The sequence below is a fragment of the Ranitomeya imitator genome, chromosome 7, assembly GCF_032444005.1.
Source record: "Ranitomeya imitator isolate aRanImi1 chromosome 7, aRanImi1.pri, whole genome shotgun sequence".
NCBI lineage: Eukaryota > Metazoa > Chordata > Amphibia > Anura > Dendrobatidae > Ranitomeya > Ranitomeya imitator.
In genome coordinates, this window is record NC_091288.1 from 116,021,936 (window position 1) to 116,040,860 (window position 18,925).

Genomic DNA, 18,925 nt, shown 5'->3' on the forward strand with positions numbered 1-18,925 from the left:
AGCAAAGATTTGGAGACCGCAGATAGACCACACATGTGACTGAGAGAACAGACTGTTTCAATATGTGGTCTGTATTATTTACATTTTTTAAAACCACAAAATACTGTATACAGCAAGGGTAGCAGACCAAAAACTGGAATGTAAGCCTGAAAAGCAAAGATTTGGAGACCACAAATCAACCAAATGTCTGACTGAGATAACAGACTTTCAATATGTGCCTGTATTTTGTAAAATTTTTCTCAGATACCATATGTGAGTCAGAAAGGCATGCAGACATAATCTCCATGCTGTTTTAATTTCATTTTAGCTCTTTCACATCCATTTCATATTTTTCTCAGGCCCCAGACCTGTTTGTTGGGTCCAGCAGAAAAATATTTGGCTTTCCCATTGACTTGCATTGGATAAGTCATTTGATACAAATTCACGGATATTACAAATTATTTGTGCCGATTTTACCGAATCCGAATATTTCACTATTCGCTCAAGTCTGTTGAGACCAAAGTTGAATTTTTTGGATATAGTTCCAAAAAGTATTTTTGTCACAAAGCCAACACTGTGCATCACCAAAAGAACACCTTAACCACAATGTGGCATTGTAAGACTTGTGTAGAATTCAATTCCACTATAAATTCACTTATCACTGTATATTCACTAAATTCACTTGTACATGTAATTAATACATAGAGGCCAATTAATTAAAGCTGTCATTTTGTATACAAGTCTTGATGCAGATTTTCCTGGAATAATATGTGACAAATCTATTAGGCAGCATGTGTCTCTTAATGAATTTTGTACATCCTTCAAGTGCCCTGTTACAGAGACACACATGCACTCCAATTCTACTTTGTTTCTACAAACTGGATCTACTTGCCAGCCCTCAGTATTTGTTATTGTTATGTTAGTTGTCAACAAAGAAAAAATAGGTCAACTTCTGTCAATGAAATATAGAAGAGGTGATCCAAACGTCACATTAGACCTATTCCCCCAATAGATTTTCCTAAAAGTACAAGAAAATCTGCCCTCCTAATAGAGCCCCTACACATATTAAAAAATCCCTATTACTTTATCAGCCCTTGATGCTCGCTGTCCGTCTCATCAACAGGATATTACATTTCTCTCCACACCATACTCATCATACTACAGACTGGAATACTTCAATATCCATGGATTCCTCATTTATGAAATTAGAACTGGCAAACAGAATAAAAAGTAGTCTGTCCCCACAACACTAATGAAACCATTTAATCAAGAATGTAGTGGACTTAGCTACTATCAAAATCTTATATGTATTATAGATTCTAGTGGTTTAGTTGCTAGAATTTTTTTTTCATATGAAAATGACGGGTCTTTGGTGCACCTTTTGAGTGGCTAAGAACTTATTGCACCATTCTACTGAGCTCAGTCAGTGACCCTGAACTTTCTCATGAACACTACAAGAGCCCAGGTGCTTACATATTGTGGCATTGCTAGTCTTGTCTTGTTTTTAGCACTGTGCTAAAGACAGGAGCCAGTGTTGAGAGGGCCTGCAATGACACGATGTAAGTGAGAGTAGAGTTTCCGCATGAAGGTGAAGAACCACTGGTTGAGTTTAAGCTGCACTATCTTTAGCGCTATCAATCAAGATATGACAAAGTGCCCTGTATACAAATTTAGGGGCACAACAGTGCACTGAACCCTTGACTATGACAAGAGTGCACTGAAGCTCCATGATTTGCATTCAAAATAAATGTTTTTTTTCCCTCTGGTTAACTAAGCCACTAAAGTCTATACTACATGTATGACATCTAACCCCTTAGCGACCGCCGATACGCCTTTTAACGGCGGCCGCTAAGGGTACTTAAACCACAGCGCCGTTAATTAACGGCGCTGTGGAAAAAGTCCATAGCGCCCCCCAGAGGCCGATTTTCTCCAGGGTCTCGGCTGCCGAGGGTAGCCGAGACCCCAGAGAACATGATTCGGGGGGTTTTTAACCCACCCCGCATTTGCGATCGCCGGTAATTAACCGTTTACCGGCGATCGCAAAAAAAAAAAAAAAAAAAGCGATCTCTTTTTAATTTCTCTGTCCTCCGATGTGATTGCACATCAGAGGACAGAGAAAAGGGGTCCCAGGTGGCCCCCCAATACTCACCTAGCTCCCCCGATGCTCCTCGTGTCTCCCGGTGGGCGCCGCCATCTTCAAAATGGCGGGCGCATGCGCAGTGCGCCCGCCGGCCGGCACCGGGAGAATCTTTGGGGTCTCGGCTGCCGGGGGTAGCCGAGACCCCAGAGAACATGATTCGGGGTCGGTATTACCGACCCCTGTTTTGCGATCGCCGGTAATTAACTGTTTACCGGCGACCGCAAAAAAAAAAAAAAAAAAGTAAAGTGTAATTCTCTGTCCTCTGATGTGATCGCACATCAGAGGACAGAGAAATAGGGGGATTCGGGGACCCTAGCATACTCACCTAGGTCCCTGGATCCTCTTGCTGCTCCTCCTGGCCGCCGGCAGCAGAACATGGCGGACGCATGCCCAGTGCGCCCGCCATCTGTCTCCATCTGCCGGCCGGCAGGAGAACAGCAGTTGGGGCTAAAATTAGGGTTAGGGGTAGGGTTAGGGGTAGGGGAAGGGGTAGGGTTAGGGGTAGGGTTAGGGGTAGGGGTAGGGTTAGGGGTAGGGTTAGGGTTAGGTTAGGGTTAGGTTAGGGTTAGGGGTAGGGTTAGGTTAGGGTTAGGGGTAGGGTTAGGGGTAGGGTTAGGGTTAGGTTAGGGGTAGGGTTAGGGGTAGGGTTAGGGGTAGGGTTAGGTTAGGGGTAGGGGTAGGGTTAGGGCTAGGGTTGGGGCTAAATTTAGGGTTAGGGTTGGGGCTAAATTTAGGGTTAGGGTTGGGGCTAAACTTAGGGTTAGGTTTCTTTCACACTTACGTCGGTACGGGGCCGTCGCAATGCGTCGGCCCGACATACCGACGCACGTTGTGAAAATTGTGCACAACGTGGGCAGCAGCTGTAGTTTTTCAACACATCCGCTGCCCAATCTATGTCCTGGGGAGGAGGGGGCGGAGTTACGGCCACGCATGCGCGGTCAGAAATGGCGGATGCGACGTACAAAAAAACGTTTCATTGAACGTTTTTTTGTGCCGACGCTCCGCCAAAACACAACTGATCCAGTGCACGACGGACGCGACGTGTGGCCATCCGTCACGATCCGTTGGCAATACAAGTCTATGGGCAAAAAACGCATCCTGCGGGCACATTTGCAGGATCCGTTTCTTGTCCAAAACGACGGATTGCGACGGAATGCCAAACGACGCAAGTGTGAAAGTAGCCCTAGGGCTAGGGTTAGGGTTGGGGCTAAAGTTAGGGCTAGGGTTGGGGCTAAAGTTAGGGTTAGAGCTGGGATTAGGGTTAGGGTTTGGATTAGGGTTGGTATTAGGGTTAGGTTTGGCATTAGGGTTACGCTTGGGATTAGGGTTAGGTTTGGGATTAGGGTTAAGGTTAGGGTTGTGATTAGGGGTGTATTGGGATTAGGGTTAGGTTTGAGGTTAGGGTTGAGATTAGGATTAGGGGTGTGTTGGATTTAGGGTTTTGATTAGGGTTATGGTTAGGGTTGACATTAGGGTTGTTTTGGGATAAGGGTTGTGATTATGGTTAGGGTTAGTGATTAGGATTATGGATGAGGTTGGGATTAGGGCTAGGGGTGTGTTGGGGTTAGGGTTGGAGCTAGAATTGGGGGGTTTCCACTGTTTAGGTACATCAGGGGGTCTCCAAACACGACAGCCAATTTTGCGCTCAAAAAGTCAAATGGTGCTCCCTCCCTTCTGAGCTCTGCCGTGCGCCCAAACAGTGGGTTACCCCCACATATGGGGCATCAGCGTACTCGGGATAAATTGGACAACAACTTCTGGGGTCCAATTTCTCTTGTTACCCTTGTGAAAATAAAAACTTGGGGGCTACAAAATCTTTTTTGTGAAAAAAAAAATATTTTTTATTTTCACGACTCTGCATTCTAAACTTCTGTGAAGCACTTGGGCATTCAAAGTTCTCACCACACATCTAGATAAGTTCCTTGGGGGGTCTAGTTTCCAAAATGGGGTCACTTGTGGGGGGTTACTACAGTTTAGGTACATCAGGGGCTCTGCAATCGCAACATAGTGCCCACAGACCATTCTTTCAAAGTCTGCATTCCAAAAAGGCGCTCCTTCCCTTCCGAGCTCTGCCGTGCGCCCAAACAGTGGTTTACCCCCACATATGGCGCATCAGCGTACTCGGGATAAATTGGACAACAACTATTGCAGTCCAATTTCTCCTGTTACCCTTGTGAAAATAAAAACTTGGGGGCTACAATATCTTTTTTGTGGAAAAAAAAATATTTTTTATTTTCACGACTCTGCATTCTAAACTTCTGTGAAGCACTTGGGCATTCAAAGTTCTCACCACACATCTAGATAAGTTCCTTGGGGGGTCTAGTTTCCAAAATGGGGTCACTTGTGGAGGGTTTCTACTGGTTAGGTACATCAGGGGCTCTGCAAACGCAACATAATACCCGCAGACCATTCTATCAAAGTCTGCATTCCAAAACGGCGCTCCTTCCTTCCGAGCTCTGCCGTGCGCCCAAACAGTGGTTTACCCCCACATATGGGGTACCAGCATACTCAGGTCAAATTGGACAACAACTTTTGGGGTCCAATTTCTCTTGTTACCCTTGTGAAAATAAAAATTTGGTGGCTAAAAAATCTTTTTTGTGGAAAAAAAAAATATTTTTTATTTTCACGGCTCTGCATTATAAACTTCTGTGAAGCACTTGGGCATTCAAGGTTCTCACCACACATCTAGATAAGTTCCATGGGGGGTCTAGTTTCCAAAATGGGGTCACTTGTGGGGGATTTCTACTGTTTAGGCACATCAGGGGCTCTCCAAACGCGACATGGCGTCCGATCTCAATTCCAGCCAATTCTACATTGAAAAAGTAAAACGGCACTCTTTCTCTTCCAAGCTCTGCGGTGCGCCCAAACAGTGGTTTACCCCCACATATTGGGTATCGACGTACTCAGGAGAAATTGCACAACAACTTTAGTGGTCTAATTTCTCCTGTTACCGTTGTGAAAATAAAAATTTGTGGGCAAAAAGATCATTTTTGTAGAAAAAATGCAATTTTTTTTTTCACGGCTCTACGTTATAAACTTCTGTGAAGCACATGGGGGTTCAAAGTGCTCGCCACACATCTAGATAAGTTCCTTAAGGGGTCTAGTTTCCAAAATGGTGTCACTTGTGGGGGGTTTCCACTGTTTAGGCACATCAGGGGCTTTCCAAACGCGACATGGCGTCCAATCTCAATTCCAGCCAATTCTACATTGAAAAAGTAAAACGGCACTCCTTCTCTTCCAAGCTCTGCGGTGCGCCCTAACAGTTGTTTACCCCCACATATTGGGTATCAGCGTACTCAGGAGAAATTGCACAACAACTTTTGTGGTCTAATTTCTCCTGTTACCCTTGTGAAAATAAGAATTTGTGGGCGAAAAGATCATTTTTGTGTAAACAAAAGCGATTTTTTATTTTCACGGCTCTACGTTATAAACTTCTGTGAAGCACTTGGGGGTTCAAAGTGCTCACCACACATCTAGATAAGTTCCTTAAGGGGTCTAGTTTCCAAAATGGTGTCACTTGTGGGGAGTTTCCACTGTTTAGGTACATCAGGGGCTCTCTAAATGTGACATGGTGTCCGATCTCAATTCCAGCCAATTCTGCATTGAAAAAGTCAAACGGCGCTCCTTCACTTCTAAGTTCTGCGGTGCGCCCTACCAGTGGTTTACCCCCACATATGGGGTATTGGCGTATTCAGGAGAAATTGCATAACAAAATTTATGGTTACATTTCTGTTTTTACACTTGTGAAAATAAAAAAAATGGTTCTGAATTAAGATGTTTGCAAAAAAAAGTTAAATGTTCATTTTTTCCTTCCACATTGTTTCAGTTCCTGTGAAGCACGTAAAGGGTTAATAAACTTCTTGAATGTGGTTTTGAGAACCTTGAGGGGTGTAGTTTTTAGAATGGTGTCACACTTCATTATTTTCTATCATATAGACCCCTCAAAATGACTTCAAATGTGATGTGGTCCCTAAAAAAAAATGGTGTTGTAAAAATGAGAAATTGCTGGTCAACTTTTAACCCTTATAACTCCCTAGCAAAAAAAAAAATTTGTTTCCAAAATTGTGCTGATGTAAAGTAGACATGTGGGAAATGTTATTTATTAACTATTTTTCATGACATATCTCTCTGATTTAAGGGCATAAAAATACAAAGTTTGAAAATTGCAAAATTTTAAAAATTTTCGCCATATTTCCGTTTTTTTCATAAATAATCGCAAGTAATATTGAAGAAATGTTACCACTAACATGAAGTACAATATGTCATGAAAAAACAATCTCAGAATCAGCGGGATCCGTTGAAGCGTTCCAGAGTTATAACCTCATAAAGTGACAGTGGTCAGAATTGCAAAAATTGGCCTGGTCATTAAGTACCAAATTGGCTCTGTCACTAAGGGGTTAAGTTAATGGAAATATCCTCTTATCCTTTTAGAAACACACAAAAATATTTATCCAAGGTATTATTTTTTAGCTAAAACAGTTATTTTTGCAAGAAAACTGCAAGGCTTCAATGAATACAAAAAAAAAAATATTTAAACAATAGGTTATTTTTTGATGACTTAGGTATTTCATTTAAGCTCAGTGTATCACAACAATTTGCGGAGGAGTTGAAAAGATATAGAGAGGAAATAGCTAAATACTCCAGCATTCACATTTCCTTACACACTAGTGATTGCAAAACATTATTTGTATCTACCAATATTCCTATTTGTAAATTAGTCATATTTACTTTGCCGTGGCTTAATTCAGGCTCCAAGAAGCTGATACATTCAGAATAATTAGAAAATGATCGATTGGAATTTTGTGCATGGTCCCAGGTTCCATTTATATTGCACTTTCTATAAACCATTCCTAAAAAAGAGAAAGAAAAGACTGTGTATAGAAAATGAAAGTATACAATTTTTATAGTGTTTACTACGGATAATGGCAGAAACATGAAATACAGAGAGATATACAACAGTGCTCATTTTCATGGACCCACAAGTAGCATTGACTTTGTCTGTACATAGTGAATCACGTAAACGAAGGGGAACACGGGAGTATCAGGTGATGTAGGATAAAATCAAGTATAAATTTTATTCAATATCATATAGAAAAACAAAGTGCATATCTGTAACATAACACCAAGACAATACAGTATGTGTTAAGGACTGGCGGAACGCACCAAGTATAGATGATATGAAACTAGGTGCGTTCGCAGTCCGGGGTCCACCGTGCAGGTAAAAACCCTGCTGCTAGTAAGACAGACTATATGGCGGTACTATAAGTATACACGCACGGGTTAACTTCACCCTGCGTGAAGGAAGCGATCCTGTTGTGTCACAGGACCGCGGTACCGCACATAGAGCGCGAGCAAGAAGTCAGCGAACACAACCCCAACACAGGATTGAAGTCCGATTAGACCACTTGCTGGCACAACACCGCAACTGGGTGTGTAAGGAAACTATTAAAATAGAATATAAAGGCACAAGAGTGCATGCAGTGCCGCACTGACAGATGCCACTAACCACCCAGGCTTGGGTAAGGAAAGCGCAGAGGAAGCACACGGCGCCGTACAGGCGGTCACAGCAACTAGACGCTGTTATGTGTGTAACGTGCTGTTGGATAAGTCGGGCGCTAGATAGCAAACATACACCTTCCGCGAACAGTCATCCAATAGGGAGGGTATTTTAAAGAGCGACTTTCACTCACAACACACACACATATTATCAAGACAATACTAGCGCATGGCCATGCGGTCATGCGCAGTTTATATAGTTGCAGCACAGGAAGCTGCTACTGAAGTTTTGCCCTTTCAGGACCTTCCTGGAGGACCAATGGAATGTGCTGCAGTACCTGAGCATGTGACCCTCGATCTCCAACGGGAGATCTTGCCCTGGGCATGCTCAGTGTGTGCAAATAAGGACTTAGTCCCAGAGAAGCCCGCTCGCCGCAGATCAGTGCAGGGTACAACAGGAGAGCCAGAAAAGGCAACAGTAACCCTTTGCACAGAATCAGTCCCAGCAAGACGCTGGGAGCGACGCCTCCACTGAGCAGGCCCCACTGCGGCCGGTACAGAATGGGAGACCGCAGCAGACAGGGATCGAGATTCCCCCTGTGCAGCAGAGGAAACTCGACTCCTAACAGTATGTCCAAAGTCACCCAAGAAAAAAGGCTAAAATGTCATTAGAAAAAGCAGATAAATTACGAGTAATCAGCTATAAGCCGTACGGTGAGCCTAAACCAATAAAGGCATAAGAAATATGTAGTAGCCAGGTGGCTCAATAGTGAAAAATGCCAGAAAGCATGGCTTACCAGCAGTTTAGGTAGTGATCCTGGACCAAGGACCGGATAACAGACCCCGGGGTTCTCCCCTGCTTATGCCGATCCCCGGCAGAGCAGGGAAGTATGATGAGAGCCAGGTTCAGCACGCAGCGCCAGGGAACAGTGCTTACTGTAATGCTTCTTCCCCGGCACAAATACATGTCACATGGATGATATAAATGTGTGTTATGCGTATGAATGTGTGCTGGTTGAATTGTGCCCTGTGCTGACATAAAAAAATGGACATGTTAGCATGTTTTGCCCACGGACACACGGTCCATGGAAACACAATGACGTGCACAGAACCATTCAATTGAATAGGCAAATAGTGCTCCGTTCCTCCCAAGTCTCTCCACATGGCTGCCCAATGGTATAAAATTCCGTGACACACCCATGGTGTCAATATGTTCACTGCACACCTAGATGAATTAATTGAGAGGCATAATTTGTAAAATTAGACCACTTATGGGAGGTTCTGCTGTTTTGGCATCTCATAGGCTCTCCAAGTGGGTCATGGCACTTGCAAACCATAACAGTAAAATCTGGCGCTACTTCCCTTCTGTGCTCTGCCATGTGCCCAAACAGTTGTTTAATCCCACATATGGGGTATAAGCGTGCTCAGGACAAATTGCACAATAACTATTGGGGTCCAATTTCTTCTGTTACCCTTGAAAAAAATATAAATATGGGGGCAAATAAACATTTTTTGCGGAAAAAATATGATTTTTTAATTTTTACAGCTCTACGTTATAAATGTCTGTGAAGCACTTTGGAGGTTCAAAGTGCTCACCACAAATCTAAATACGTTCCTTGGGGAGTCTAGTTTCCAAAACAGGGCCAAATATTGGGGTTTCCACTGTTTAGGCACATCAGGGGCTCTCCAAACGCGACATGACGCCCTCAGACCATTCCATCACAGTCAGCATTCCAAAACGTCGCTACTTCCCTTCAGAGCCCTGATGTGGGCCCAAAAAGTAGTTTTCTCCCACATATGTGGTATCAGCGTACTCAGGACAAATTGGACAACAACTTTTGGGTCCAATTTCTCCGGTTACCCTTGGGAAAATAAAAAATTGGGGACAAAAAGATCATGTTTGTGGAAAAAATATGATTTTTCTATTTTCACGCCCGGGCATTATAAACTTTAGTGAAACACCTGGGGGTTCAAAGTTCTCACTACACATCTAGATAAGTTCCTTTGGAGGTCTAGTTTCCAAAATTTTAAACACACAAAAAAATTTTGCTCTCCACTAGGTCAGCATAGGGTAAACACCATTAACTACAATTTGATTAGGCAACAAAAAACACAATCTAAAGACCATAAAATATAACTTTTAATTGCTACTCTAAGAAATAAATTATTAAAATAGTAACAAAGGTCAGTGTGCTGAAGGAGCAAATCGGATTATTTCTCTTTCTTACTGATTATAGATACAGTGCTTGTCTCCTTATTCATATGTTTGTCCTATACTATGGTTTATAGGGATTTCATGGTGCGGCTGCTACCCAATTCCCTCAAAGTACTCACACACACAGGACCAATGCAAATTAAAATTGCCCTAAAGCCTCCCTGACATGTTTGATCAGAAACCACGCATCATCACATTCTGTGCTCTGCTGTGAGCCCAAACAGTGATTTAGCACCACATACGGGGTATCAGTGTACTCACAACAAATTGCACAACAAAGTTGGGGTCCAGTGTCTCCTGTTAGCCTTGGTAAAATAAAAAAAAAAAATGGACCTGAAGTAATTTTTTTGTGAAAAAAAGTTAAATATTCATTTTTTTTAAACATTTTAAAAATTCCTGTGAAGAACCTGAAGGGTTAATAAACTTCTTGAACATCGTTTTGAGCACCTAGAGGGGTGCAGTTTTTAGAATGGTGTCACTTTTGGGTATTTTCTATCATATAGACCCCCTCAAAGTGACGTTAAATGTGATGTGGTCTCTAAAAAATAAATGGTGTTGTAAAAATGAGAAATCGTTAGTCAATTTTAAACCTTATAACTTCCTAGCAAAAAAAAATTTTGGTTCCAAAATTGTGCTGATGTAAACATTTGGGAAATGTTGTTTATTAAGTGTTCTTTGTGACATATCTCTATGATTTAAGGGCATGAAAATTCATCAAGAATTTATCATGAAGTACAGTATGTCACAAGAAAAGTATTTCAGAATCACCAAGATCCATGGAAGCGTTCCAGAGTTAGTACCTTATAAAGGGACAGTGGTCAGAATTGTAAAAATTGGCCTGGTCATTAACGTGCAAACCACCCTCAAGAGTAAAGGGGTTAAAATCGGGTTGAAAGGATCTTGCTGGGATCTGTTTTCCATCCAGGTATAGTGCCGCATGGTTCACATTATAATGGTGGAACAGCAAAGGATTTTTATTATCCGTGCCGCTAAATTCTTCATTATCGACAAAGCCTAATATAACTGTTTCAGATAGCTATCTGAGAAATATATTTTCTTGATTACACTTGTACCTTCCGGTATACTGTACACTTTTAAACAAGCCCGATCAAGTGCATATTTGGTGGTTGCTGTGAGTAATGCCTGGCTGTTGCCTATACAGACAGCTGGAGAGACTTGCACTCTCTTAACATAGAGAGTGGCTTGTGAGATTTGTACTTTAAATGGCTCAATCCCTGCCAACATGAGACACAATGCATCTTTATTTCTTATTAACTTGACCTTATGGTCAAGGCTTTCAATATTAGCTTTGGTTGATTAAATACTGAATATCTCCAAAAATGGGGCCCAAGAGATCGACAGGTTTAGAATGGGTCATTGCCCTGGCTCTTTTGATAAAACCGGCATTTGTGCCCTCAAAGTTCCAATCATTATGTTGTCCGGCGGTGTTGATGAACTATAATTGTAATATACAGTGGGGCAAAAAAGTATTTAGTCAGTCAGCAATAGTGCAAGTTCCACCACTTAAAAAGATGAGAGGCGTCTGTAATTTACATCATAGGTAGACCTCAACTATGAGAGACAAACTGAGAAAAAAAAATCCAGAAAATCACATTGTCTGTTTTTTTAACATTTTATTTGCATATTATGGTGGAAAATAAGTATTTGGTCAGAAACAAACAATCAAGATTTCTGGCTCTCACAGACCTGTAACTTCTTCTTTAAGAGTCTCCTCTTTCCTCCACTCATTACCTGTAGTAATTGCACCTGTTTAAACTTGTTATCAGTATAAAAAGACACCTGTGCACACCCTCAAACAGTCTGACTCCAAACTCCACTATGGTGAAGACCAAATTGCTGTCAAAGGACACCAGAAACAAAATTGTAGCCCTGCACCAGGCTGGGAAGACTGAATCTGCAATAGCCAACCAGCTTGGAGTGAAGACATCAACAGTGGGAGCAATAATTAGAAAATGGAAGACATACAAGACCACTGATAATCTCCCTCGATCTGGGGCTCCACGCAAAATCCCACCCCGTGGGGTCATAATGATCACAAGAACGGTGAGCAAAAATCCCAGAACCACGCGGGGGGACCTAGTGAATGAACTGCAGAGAGCTGGGACCAATGTAACAAGGCCTACCATAAGTAACACACTACGCCACCATGGACTCAGATCCTGCAGTGCCAGACGTGTCCCACTGCTTAAGCCAGTACATGTCCGGGCCCGTCTGAAGTTTGCTAGAGAGCATTTGGATGATCCAGAGGAGTTTTGGGAGAATGTCCTATGGTCTGATGAAACCAAACTGGAACTGTTTGGTAGAAACACAACTTGTCGTGTTTGGAGGAAAAAGAATACTGAGTTGCATCCATCAAACACCATACCTACTGTAAAGCATGGTGGTGGAAACATCATGCTTTGGGGCTGTTTCTCTGCAAAGGGGCCAGGACGACTGATCCGGGTACATGAAAGAATGAATGGGGCCATGTATCGTGAGATTTTGAGTGCAAACCTCCTTCCATCAGCAAGGGCATTGAAGATGAAATGTGGCTGGGTCTTTCAACATGACAATGATCCAAAGCACACCGCCAGGGCAACGAAGGAGTGGCTTCGTAAGAAGCATTTCAAGGTCCTGGAGTGGCCTAGCCAGTCTCCAGATCTCAACCCTATAGAAAACCTTTGGAGGGAGTTGAAAGTCCGTGTTGCCAAGCGAAAAGCCAAAAACATCACTGTTCTAGAGCAGATCTGCATGGAGTAATGGGCCAACATACCAACAACAGTGTGTGGCAACCTTGTGAAGACTTACAGAAAACGTTTGACCTCTGTCATTGCCAACAAAGGATATATTACAAAGTATTGAGATGAAATTTTGTTTCTGACCAAATACTTATTTTCCACCATAATATGCAAATAAAATGTTAAAAAAACAGACAATGTGATTTTCTGGATTTTTTTTCTCAGTTTGTCTCCCATAGTTGAGGTCTACCTATGATGTAAATTACAGACGCCTCTCATCTTTTTAAGTGGTGGAACTTGCACTATTGTTGACTGACTAAATACTTTTTTGCCCCACTGTAATTGATGCGCTTTCCATTTTATTCCAATTTTTTGGTGGCTCCAGATGTGCTTCTTCCATTTGTTGATGTATTGTATGGTGGGTAATTAACTGAGCTTTTTTTTCCCCTCTATTTCTGTTTTTTTATTTATTTGTCTTCTATTTCTTTTTGCAATTATTTATTAATTTTTTATTTATATTTTTTCCATACAATAATGATTGCGGTGCTCATGGTCAGGTATGATCATTTGGACTTTGTTTTTGTCAGATGTATACATTGTAAATATGATGAGTACTTTACAGTCTCTTTTGTACACTCCATCTTGGCTGTGCGCATGCTCAGTGTGGTTCATCAGCTCCCTATGCCGCCGAGCGTCTCCATATTCTCGGCATTAGCGCTATAGTATATGATGCTCTGGATGCTGCAGGACCTGGGGTACGCACTGAGCATGCACTGCTGACGCTATTCTGATTGGTCATATGGTCCAAATAGACCAATCAAAAGGGCTATTTGGAGGTCCTATTTGCACATTGTAACCATCCCCTTGAGAATGCTGCATTTGTGCCAGCGAAACGTGCTTCGGGGCTGACATCCGTCCCTGACGTGACCACCTGTCTATCTCACAGACCCAGGTAAGCTTGTCCATTGCACTTTTTAGGTATTATCCTGTGTGATGTGTGTTTTTTTAATTAATATGGGGCATCCTTTTTCCGTGGTCTTGTTTTTGTATCATGATTATAATTAGAGTTGAGCGACCTTGACCTTTTTAGAGTCGAGCCGGGTTTTGCGAAACCCGACTATGTCCAAAGTCGGGTCGAGTGAAATCGGCCGATTATGACGTAAAGTCGGGATCGACCGAAACACGAAACCCAATGCAAGTCAATGGGGCAGCATAGTCGGCAGTGAGTGGGGGCCAGGAAAACACCTAGAGTGCCCATTTTAATGTCAAAACCATCCATTCTTCTTAATGAAGCTTGTCAAGCGTAATTTACCTTAAAATAATTGGAAGGCATTTGAAATTGGGGGTCATTTGGCTAAAGTTGTGGGGGGTAGGGCTGGTTCAAGTAATTAGTGGGCCCAGTAAATCTGGACCACGTCACGGCAGTGGAGCAGGGAGAGGTAAGTATTTCAACTTTGCAAGTGCTGTGATCCTGAGCAAGCAGGGGGGGCCCACTCGTTGGCATTGGCACTGGCACAGGGCCCCTCAAAGTACAGCGGTGTGTTTGCACGGCGGGGGCGCCTCCCACCGGCAGCAACACTTTTGCGTACTATGAGAGGCCCTGTGCCAGTGACGTCGCCAACTAGTATTCCTCCCCCCACCTGATGAAGGAACCTGCACTTTCATCTGCACCTTCCTCTTTGTCCCCGTGTAAGGTGGTATGGTATGCGGGAAGAGCAACCTGACTTTCAGCAGGGTCACAATGTTGTTGTGTAGCGTGCACGGGGAATGTTGCGTTATGGGTCAATGTACCAGCAGACTCATCTATCACTGGCTGGGCAATGGGCACGATGAAGTGGAAACACAGATATAGGCCCAAAGAATAAAGTGGGCTAAATGCAGTTCAAAATTGGTAACACAGGAATAACCAGGGGGCATTGCAGTGGAGGACAACTGGAATGAGAGGCTGACACAGAGAGTAGGGCCAAATCAGTAAGTAGTCGAAATGCAGTTCAAAATTGGCAACCGTAGTAAACAGGCGGCACAGCTTTGTTCAGTGGAGGAGAACAGCAAGGAGTGGCAGACACCGATAGTAGGCCCCAACCCAACTAGTAGGCCAAATGCAGTCTAACATTAACAACTACTTAACGAGAGGCTGAAAATGGAATTTCAGGACAGGAAACCAGGAGAACAGCAAGGAGTGGCAGACACCGATAGTAGGCCCCAAACCAACTAGTACGCCAAATGCAGTTGTTCCATTTAACCACAATTTAATGAGAGCCTGAAGATAGAAGCTCAGGAAAGGCAACCTGGGGAACACCTTGGAGTGTAACACACCATCTCTCTCCACCCCATACCCATTTTGTAGGCCTAATGCTGTGTACTTTTCTACAACTACTAAACGAGAGTCGGAAGACCGAAGCAATGGCAAGGAAACCTGGGGAACACCTTGGAGTGTAACACACCATCTCTCTCCACCCGATACCCATTTTGTAGGCCTAATGCAGTGTAGTTTTCTACAACTACTAAACGAGAGTCGGAAGATCGAAGCAATGGCGAGGAAACCTGGAGAACACCTTGGAGTGTAACACACCATCTCTCTCCACCCCATTCCCCATTTTTTAGGCCTAATGCAGCCTACTTTCCGACACCTACTAAACGAGAGCATGAAGATCGAAGCTCAGGAAAGGCAACCTGGGGAACACCTTGGAGTGTAACAACAACCTCTCTCTACACCACGGAAGGGCTGATTCTTAGGAAGGAAGGCTGTTGTAAATAAGCATTGCGCGTCCGAGGGTGATTATATTCTTATTCGGTATCTACTCACCCTCGGACGCGCCATGCTTCTTGATTTGTAATTAATGTTTATTTGCAATGTGCTTTTGACTTACTCAATTATTTTTTTAATTATTGATTTTATTAAATTAATAGTTTAACATCTTATTGGAAATAATTTAAAGGAGACGCGACAGGACAACACTCGGTGGATGCCATATCTGTGTTAACAACTCCAAAAAACTTTCAGTTAACTTCTTGCAGGAGAAAGAAATTGTAGCTGTTGGACCTTTGTAGTACAGTTCCAGATATTTGTTGTGTGTTTGTTTTGATTGTTAAAATGTCTGCATTTGAGATCTCAACACGATCTTATTTTTTATAATCAAATTAATTTTTTAAATATTTTATTAGGTTGGTTCAAGGGGTACACGGGCCGCAGTAGACAGGTCAGTGGAGGCCTAGTGGAAGGAGGGACCGCAGATGCGCCACTGTTTCACCCATACACAATTTGTAGGCCTAATGCAGCGTAGTTTCCAACAGCTACTAAACGAGAGCCGGAAGATCGAAGCTCAGGAAAGGCAACCTGGGGAACACCTTGGAGTGTAACAACAACCTCTCTCTACACCACGGAAGGGCTGATTCTTAGGAAGGAAGGCTGTTGTAAATAAGCATTGCGCGCCCGAGGGTGATTATATTCTTATTCGGTATCTACTCACCCTCGGACGCGCCATGCTTCTTGATTTGTAATTAATGTTTATTTGCAATGTGCTTTTGACTTACTCAATTATTTTTTTAATTATTGATTTTATTAAATTAATAGTTTAACATCTTATTGGAAATAATTTAAAGGAGACGCGACAGGACAACACTCGGTGGATGCCATATCTGTGTTAACAACTCCAAAAAACTTTCAGTTAACTTCTTGCAGGAGAAAGAAATTGTAGCTGTTGGACCTTTGTAGTACAGTTCCAGATATTTGTTGTGTGTTTGTTTTGATTGTTAAAATGTCTGCATTTGAGATCTCAACACGATCTTATTTTTTATAATCAAATTAATTTTTTAAATATTTTATTAGGTTGGTTCAAGGGGTACACGGGCCGCAGTAGACAGGTCAGTGGAGGCCTAGTGGAAGGAGTGACCGCAGACAGGCATCGAAGGCCTAAAATAATCACACATGGCTGTAGGCAATTTTAAATTGGTTCCAGGGGTACACGGGCAGCAGTGGTGTGGTCAGTGGAGGCCTAGTGGAAGGAGTGACCACAGACAGGCATCGAAGGCCTAAAATATTAACACATGGCTGTAGGCAATTTTAAATTGGTTCCAGGGGTACTTGGGCAGCAGTGCCCTGGTCAGTGTAGTAGTAGTTGAAAGAATGGACCGCAGACAGGCATCGAAGGCCTAAAATAAAAAAATTGGGCTGGCTGTAGGCAATTTTAAATTGGTTCCAGGGGTACACGGGCAGCAGTGGTGTGGTCAGTGGAGGCCTAGTGGAAGGAGTGACCGCAGACAGGCATCGAAGGCCTAAAATAATAACACATGGCTGTAGGCAATTTTAAATTGGTTCCAGGGTTACACGGGCAGCAGTGGTGTGGTCAGTGGAGGCCTAGTGGAAGGAGTGACCGCAGACAGGCATCGAAGGCCTAAAATAATCACACATGGCTGTAGGCAATTTTAAATTGGTTCCAGGGGTACACGGGCAGCAGTGGTGTGGTCAGTGGAGGCCTAGTGGAAGGAGTGACCGCAGACAGGCATCGAAGGCCTAAAATAATCACACATGGCTGTAGGCAATATTAAATTGGTTCCAGGGGTACACGGGCAGCAGTGGTGTGGTCAGTGGAGGCCTAGTGGAAGGAGTGACCACAGACAGGCATCGAAGGCCTAAAATATTAACACATGGCTGTAGGCAATTTTAAATTGGTTCCAGGGGTACTTGGGCAGCAGTGCCCTGGTCAGTGTAGTAGTAGTTGAAAGAATGGACCGCAGACAGGCATCGAAGGCCTAAAATAAAAAAATTGGGCTGGCTGTAGGCAATTTTAAATTGGTTCCAGGGGTACACGGGCAGCAGTGGTGTGGTCAGTGGAGGCCTAGTGGAAGGAGTGACCGCAGACAGGCATCGAAGGCCTAAAATAATAACACATGGCTGTAGGCAATTTTAAATTGGTTCCAGGGTTACACGGGCAGCAGTGGTGTGGTCAGTGGAGGCCTAGTGGAAGGAGTGACCGCAGACAGGCATCGAAGGCCTAAAATAATCACACATGGCTGTAGGCAATTTTAAATTGGTTCCAGGGGTACACGGGCAGCAGTGGTGTGGTCAGTGGAGGCCTAGTGGAAGGAGTGACCACAGACAGGCATCGAAGGCCTAAAATATTAACACATGGCTGTAGGCAATTTTAAATTGGTTCCAGGGGTACTTGGGCAGCAGTGCCCTGGTCAGTGTAGTAGTAGTTGAAAGAATGGACCGCAGACAGGCATCGAAGGCCTAAAATAAAAAAATTGGGCTGGCTGTAGGCAATTTTAAATTGGTTCCAGGGGTACACGGGCAGCAGTGGTGTGGTCAGTGGAGGCCTAGTGGAAGGAGTGACCGCAGACAGGCATCAAAGGCCTAAAATAATCACACATGGCTGTAGGCAATTTTAAATTGGTTCCAGGGGTACACGGGCAGCAGTGGTGTGGTCAGTGGAGGCCTAGTGGAAGGAGTGACCACAGACAGGCATCGAAGGCCTAAAATAATAACACATGGCTGTAGGCAATTTTAAATTGGTTCCAGGGGTACTTGGGCAGCAGTGCCCTGGTCAGTGTAGTAGTAGTTGAAAGAATGGACCGCAGACAGGCATCGAAGGCCTAAAATAAAAAAATTGGGCTGGCTGTAGGCAATTTTAAATTGGTTCCAGGGGTACACGGGCAGCAGTGGTGTGGTCAGTGGAGGCCTAGTGGAAGGAGTGACCGCAGACAGGCATCGAAGGCCTAAAATAATAACACATGGCTGTAGGCAATTTTAAATTGGTTCCAGGGTTACACGGGCAGCAGTGGTGTGGTCAGTGGAGGCCTAGTGGAAGGAGTGACCGCAGACAGGCATCGAAGGCCTAAAATAATCACACATGGCTGTAGGCAATTTTAAATTGGTTCCAGGGGTACACGGGCAGCAGTGGTGTGGTCAGTGGAGGCCTAGTGGAAGGAGTGACCGCAGACAGGCATCGAAGGCCTAAAATAATCACACATGGCTGTAGGCAATATTAAATTGGTTCCAGGGGTACACGGGCAGCAGTGGTGTGGTCAGTGGAGGCCTAGTGGAAGGAGTGACCACAGACAGGCATCGAAGGCCTAAAATATTAACACATGGCTGTAGGCAATTTTAAATTGGTTCCAGGGGTACTTGGGCAGCAGTGCCCTGGTCAGTGTAGTAGTAGTTGAAAGAATGGACCGCAGACAGGCATCGAAGGCCTAAAATAAAAAAATTGGGCTGGCTGTAGGCAATTTTAAATTGGTTCCAGGGGTACACGGGCAGCAGTGGTGTGGTCAGTGGAGGCCTAGTGGAAGGAGTGACCGCAGACAGGCATCGAAGGCCTAAAATAATAACACATGGCTGTAGGCAATTTTAAATTG

General features: G+C 43.6%; 1 protein-coding gene across 1 annotated transcript in view; it reads right to left on the minus strand.

The window, feature by feature from the left end:
- PTH2R (parathyroid hormone 2 receptor) overlaps positions 1-18,925 on the minus strand; it is a 1,239,906-nt gene that overhangs the window by 833,548 nt on the left and 387,433 nt on the right. The window contains exon 4 of the mRNA XM_069733763.1: positions 6,848-6,969. Coding sequence (XP_069589864.1) covers positions 6,848-6,969 — 122 coding nt within the window. The remainder of the gene's footprint in view (positions 1-6,847; positions 6,970-18,925) is intronic.